The sequence below is a fragment of the Nematolebias whitei genome, chromosome 1 (assembly GCF_014905685.2).
Source record: "Nematolebias whitei isolate Nwh7 chromosome 1, NemWhi1, whole genome shotgun sequence".
NCBI classification, from domain to species: Eukaryota; Metazoa; Chordata; class Actinopteri; order Cyprinodontiformes; family Rivulidae; genus Nematolebias; species Nematolebias whitei.
Window position 1 is genome coordinate 36658094 of NC_056498.1, and position 6606 is coordinate 36664699.

General features: G+C 38.6%; 1 protein-coding gene across 1 annotated transcript in view; it reads right to left on the reverse strand.

Annotated features, from left to right (window-relative positions):
* Positions 1 to 5951, reverse strand: part of si:cabz01076231.1 (calcium-binding protein 2) — a 6700-nt gene extending 749 nt beyond the window's left edge. The window contains exons 1-6 of the mRNA XM_037676747.1: positions 5873 to 5951; positions 5743 to 5805; positions 5497 to 5647; positions 3689 to 3719; positions 3204 to 3347; positions 1803 to 1912 (exon numbers count right to left, since the gene is read on the reverse strand). Of these exons, the coding sequence (XP_037532675.1) occupies positions 1803 to 1912; positions 3204 to 3347; positions 3689 to 3719; positions 5497 to 5647; positions 5743 to 5804 (498 nt within the window). The 5' untranslated portion in view covers position 5805; positions 5873 to 5951. The remainder of the gene's footprint in view (positions 1 to 1802; positions 1913 to 3203; positions 3348 to 3688; positions 3720 to 5496; positions 5648 to 5742; positions 5806 to 5872) is intronic.
* Between the last annotated feature and the right edge of the window lie 655 nt (positions 5952 to 6606).

The following is a 6606-nucleotide window of genomic DNA, read 5'->3' on the forward strand; positions in this document are numbered from 1 at the left end:
GGTCTCTCTTGTAAATGAGTCCTCGAGGCTCAATGGGATTTACCTGTCTAAATAAAGGTTGAATGAAAAAGTAACTTTAAAAAATGGAAGACAATAAAAGGATAGCTTAGATCGTTTAAAGTAGGATTCTGGACAGGATTGCAGCAATTATTATATGTTACTGGTTGTAAATAACTCTTTTTGAATGACCCAGTGAACTTTTTTTTTTTGCCCCACAAAGTAGTTATTCCTAACAAATAATGTAAATATTACTGTGTATTATGTTCTGTATTATTTTGACAATTTAAATGATTTTAAGGGATTCAATCGTTGTTGTTTTTTTTCATATTTACTGTTATGGGGCGGTACCACTCACTGCACCACATTTGTCGTGGAGCCGTACTTGCCACCAGTGATCTGAACAGGCAGAACCAATAGTTTAATTTGGGGCGTCAAATTTCTGCCCTGTGGACACGTTCAGCTGGTTTTAGCATTAAATTGACTTATGTTAACTCTAGAGCTTACTCAAAGCTGTAGTGAAAGCTGCCGAGTACAACAGTGGAGATATTCTATATAAAGCCATTTGAATCAGACAAAGGGAATCCATAGAGGAGGACAGAGGAAGAACAAAAATAAAAAGGGATTTTTGCAACCATGGTAGAATCTTATTTAACCAGTTCTGTGGGGGAAACACATTTTATGGCCATGGTCTAAGTTAAGTCCGTTAGCTTAGCAATCATAAGTCTGTGGGTTTGATCCCTGCATATACAGTAGTTACTAACTGGTTATGACAAATTCTTTCAAAATGTTTTCACTTTTTTTATTTTTAGTTACTTTTTTCTACAAGTTTACTGTGTTAATCTAGAGTATTAGTTCAGAATTAATACTTCAAATCAAATTAGAAATCCAGTACAGAAAGCTGAGAGTGGGAGGCACTGTTTTCTCAGATTTATTAAACCGGACTGTTTTTCATATAAAACATCGATACTGGACAAGACACTAAGACATTAAAATAACAGTAGGCTACAGAAATCATCACTGTTTGTTGAGAAGCCTGATCGCTACAGAGATAAATGAGTTTTTCAGTCTGTTATCTGGGCAGCAGATACCTGCATCCAGATGGAAGCAACCTGAACTCACCACGGAGTGGATGATCAGGATCTGCCAGAATCAACCTTGTTCACGTTATTTTTTTCACAGAATGTAACACAATTTGTAAAACTTGTGTGGTTATTGATTCAGGAAATGAATGTCCGCCTCCTTAATATTTTAGCTCATGAGCCGCCACTGGAATTACTTAATTTTGAACAGTTGGACCAGACTGATGAGCAAATGGCTAGTCCAAACTGGGTCTAAAACCATTGTAGATTGCCGCTGCTGTCTTACTCCAGTTTCTGAAATGTAACCGCAATCTCCGCAAAGGTTAATTTATAAACCCTACATAACTTTCACTTTCAAAATACATGATTATTTACATGATATGTAATAACCATTTAATGTTTATTGAAAAAAATCATAACCTACCCTAATTTTTTTGATAATACAGGTTTTTTTTTAATGGCAGCAACCAATTTTGGTTACAACAAGCTCAGACTAGCCATTCGTCAACGTAAAGTCTATTTGTTTCAACGGAGGTCTTTCAAAGAGCTATCTACAACAGGTAAGATATCAACTGTTCATAAGTTTCAAAAGATCTGAACCGTCTCTTTAATACTTAAGTGTGAGAGTTTAGATACATAAACGGCATTTAGATATATACATATGTTCAATTAGTCTTCCCTTTGCACTCTCTAATTTATACAAATCTTTATAAAATGGCTGACTTGTAAAAAGGCTGATTGGAGCTCTTTGAGTCCCAGCATGTTGGTGGTCTCCCCCATCATCCGGGGTCCCATCAGCTCTATGAAGTCCTCAAAGTCCATCAATCCACCCACTATGGAGAAAAAAAAAGGCTCGGTAGCAAAAATAAAAAAGGCAAATGAGCAAAAATTGTTCCTGTTGAAATTTAAATGTGGATCCATCTCTTGATTATAAGTAAACAAGAAATTTAATTAAATCAAATGATCAAGAATTTGCTCAAAGTTAAACTGGTACAAGGAATTTTATCTAGTCAAGCTAAAAGTATAATCAAAATTTAAACCTCACAATATATTTGCAGAGTTTCCTTTTCAATATGTTGTGTATCAATTTAGAGACTCTTTAAATATTTGGTTAAACATAAAGCGGGCAGGTTTCGTAAAAGCCAAGGCAACAAAACCTCTCTTACTTCCCGCCAATACAAAAAAAGGAAGTCTAGTTTGCTCTGATTGGTCGGCTAAAATGGCCTGATCAGGCTCAGCCCACAGTTTCAATCAAACTTTAATAAAAGTACTGTACTGTATAAGTGTTTTATTTGTTGTAAAAAACAAAAAAAATGGGTGTCTAATGTAAAATTAGATTACCGTATTTTTTGCCGTATAAGTCACATCTTATGCGTAAATTTGCAAGTCCTGCGACTTGGACACCGAAGTGACTACTAAACGTTTTTTCCTCCATATTTAAAGCCCAATTTTAACTGAGATCTGACGATTTCATTCATTCTGACATGAAAAATATTGAACACTACCATTTGCAGCCACTAGAGGGCGTTTGAGTAATATGGCAAGCCAAGTGTCTCACTCATAAGTAAAAGTGGGTATTAATGAGACACTTGGCTTGCCATACAAAGCCACCTTCGTCTCGCTCCGGAACTCCTGGAGCTGCATTTCGCCGCACCGCCCAGGCGTCAAAATCCTTTTTATTAAGGAAAAGTTCAACTGAGACACACCTACGCTATAATTTCGAGCAAACAAATAATTGTTTTTAAGTGTTTAACTTGTTAAATTCTTGTTAAAGGTCTTACTGTGCACGCTCCCTCTGCCAATTGGCAGCCAGTTGATTTTTGGCACAACGCCGGCCCACGTTTCCGCGTTGTCAGCGGTGACGTGTAATAGATGCGACTTATCTGACGAAGCGACTTGTTTATGCTTTTTTCCCAATTTATTAGACATTTTTGGACTGATGCGACTTGTACGGCGAAAAGTACGGTAAAAGACCTTTAAAAAAAATCCAGGAAAAAATTATTTGAAAAATATGAATCTCAGTTTAAGTATTTTAAAACTTATATTGTAGCTTCTTTGTTATATAAAGCTGTAGTGAAGCTCCGAGTGAAAACATTTAAACCTTAGATTTTACATGGGACTCACTTCTCATCTTGATCTGTTGGACGATCTCCAGCAGCTCCATCTCGGTGGGCATGTATCCCATGGTTCTCATGCATTCAGCCACATCTTTGTAGTTCAGGTAGCCGTCCTGGTCGTAGTCAAACTCTTTAAAGGCTTCCTGCAGCTCTGTGGAGTTTCCAAAAGAGTTTACAGCTCCTGGCATGGGAAGTCTTGTTACCACAGCTACAATTGCTATCCTGAATATGGTGTTGGAACTTACAAATTAAGTGGGGTGGTTTAACCTTTTATTTTTTGTTCGTTTTTTTGTATTACAGATGCGTGAGATCAGTTTTCAACTACTTTCAACAGTTATTGAGTTATAGGCGCATGAACAGAAGAGAAAACAAAGTTTATGTTCTTATTTCAAACTATATTCCAGCCTTGGACACATGGACTTTGGACGCTCTATCACACGTTACACACACTGATACACATTATAGATGTTGAGCTAAGAAAACGAGACTCACCGTCAATTTCAGCCTGAGCCAATTCTCTTTCCTGAGGAAACAGAAATCAAACACATTTTATTTAAACATAAAACATCCATCCATTATCTTTTATCCGCTTCTTCCATTTTGGGTCAAGGGGGACGCCGGTGCCCATGTCCAGCAATCACTGTGCGATGGGCGAGGGACACCCTGGACAAGTCGCAAGTCCAAACATACAAGATGAATAATCAATTCAATAATACTTTATTAATCTCAAAGGGAAATTAAATGTTGTAAGTCGTTATCCTCGTTTTCATTAAGAGATGTTATAGACACTGATGTCTGTAGGCAGCAAGAATCTCTTGTAAAGGTCCATCCCACAGCAAATCCAAAGAAATTGGCTGCAGATGCCGTCCGATCCGTCCACCCACACTCGGCTGGCCTCTCGGTCCCCTTGGGCTGCAGGACCGGCCGAATGCCTGGCTGAACTCCTCCCAGCAGCCTGCCGAGCTCCACGTCACTGCGGACAGCCAGCTGCAGGTTTCGGGGGATGATCCCATCCTTCTGCTGTCACGAGCCGCTTTTCCTGCCATTTCCAGGATCTCAGTTGTCAAGCACTCAAGCACAGCCGGCAAGGAGACGGGAATGCATCTACGGTGCCTCCTTTTCAACTCGTTTGAGATTTGGGGGGCTGTAGTTGAGGTATTGTTTGAGCTTTGAGATGTTAATCAGCTGTTCCCGGTTATTAAAAAAAAAACACCTTGTTGTTATGGTTACGCATTATAACAAATGTCCAAAAGTAAAAAAAGTTTTAGTAAAAATCCTTCCAACTGCACAGCATCCGATACTAGAGGAAATGATCGTCCGAAAAATCTGACACAACCAACAAAAGAGGAATTAAAGTTTCCATAAGCAACTTCTCAGAATGTTCTTAGCACCAACATAACTGGTTTGTTCCACTTTGGAGTAAGCTGTTTCGTGGAAAAATCAGTTTTGTGTTGTGTTTTTCCTTGACTGATGAAGGCTTCTGGATGAAAGGTGAAACATTTCAGAAAAAAAAAAAAAAAGAGAAACTGTCCAGATGACCTGACTGAAAATTGTTGGATCTTTAACTTCATGTTTTTAATCAAACTTCATCAACTTTGCTTATTTTATTCACACGTTTGCAAAAAAATATGAACTGGAAACTGCTAAAACCAGCACTTCTCTGCTGTGAAAAATCACAAAGTCCATTGTATTTTTGGTCAAAGCTACAAAGAGCCATCTGCAAAGGGACCAAAGTGCCACATGTGGCCCCAAAAATATTAGTTAAAATGGGTTTAAAGAGGCCACTGTTTGAGATATTACCATAAAGTACAACTGTAATTTGGGACGTTTATTTGTAGCAATATTATAGAACCAAACTCAGCCCCAGAGCCACAGGTTGCAAACGTCTGCACCTCGTCATAAAGATCAGACTTTTATGTTTTGTCCTCTGCATGCATAATGCATAATTAGGTGATCTTCAGCTTTTCACGTGGATAACCATAACAAACTGTGACATTAAGCTTCAGCTGAGCCACTAATGTAGCAGAACCGGGCTTAAAGCCAGCAGCTCCAGGCCTGCCACCCCCCGCTGAGCTGAAAACTAGCATCCACGTTCAGTTTCTTCACAGCTTTATCGCATAAATGTACGTTTATTTTAAATATCAGGTGTGATTTGAGTAAAACGGGGAAAAAAATGACTGAAAAAAAACAAAAATTTGCGGAATATTAATTAAAAAAAATCAAGACAAATTTTCTTTTTGAGTGTGTCAGAGCTGGACGGCTGCAGTCGTCAAACCGGTGGGTGGGTGTCGGCTACTTACGGCTCCAAAGACACTTTGCAGCACCGAGGTGTAGACCTTGTTCATGCTCTCTGTGTTTTTCTTGGACTTCTTCGAGGATTTCTTTGGCGTTTCAGAAACGGAGCCTGACGGAGAGGTTGTCGCCGAGCCAGATTTATTGGCGCCATTTTTGCTAAAACGTGGAAAAACAGACCAGACAGTGAATAAAACCTTAAATATTTCTAATTAAATAAAAAGTAAGCTACAGGTATGTGGGTCAGAGTGAACCTGTCTGATGAGGTCGAGTCGGCAGACGTTGTCGAAGACGTCCTCTCTCCTGCTTTGGACATGCTGTGGACGGACAGAAGCTCAAAAAGTAAAAATAACTTTTAAACACTTACTGAAAATACTTCCTTACCTTGTTGACTTTCGATTTTAAATGGAGAAATCTCAATCAGGGGTTGAGCAGCTCAGTTCCTCTCCTTCATCCTGTGAATGGCTTTAAAGTTTCCTGGTTTACCTCCCGTCCTCAGAGAGGCTTATCAGGTAATTACCCGGCTAAACACGCAGCCGAACGACCAGAAAACAACGTGTGGCTGATGCGACCTTTGAGAGGTCAGATTTTACTGCTTCAAGACGCAGATTTTCAGACGAAGTACAAGTACTTCAGTTTGACTTGACAATAGTGAATACCAGTGTCAAGCTGTTAATTAGTTTATGTAATGACATTAAGACACATTTCTTTTAATTAGAACACAGCAGATGGTCTGCTGTCTTAGCAGCGCCTGTGTTTATCTTAAAATATTTCCAAACTATGAACTTTTTTTTTTATTTTTGTCCTCACTTGCTAAGTGGAAAAGGAAATGACGTTATTAAACATAAAGGTGGTTTGTTCTGAAATACTGAGTCCTTTTTTTTTTTTTTTGGGTGCAAGTGCAAGTATTTGAAGCTGAGATTAGGCCTGTGCCAATACTGGTATGGATATTGAGACAAATATTTGAAATCTTCCAACATCATCATCACCATTTAGCCGAAAACTGGGACACTGCTGCTAATATTTATAATTTAAACCTGGTTGTTGTGAACGTATTTCATTTTTTGACACCTCTTTAGAGTACTGTATAAAAATTCATGCTCAATAATCCAGGTAAA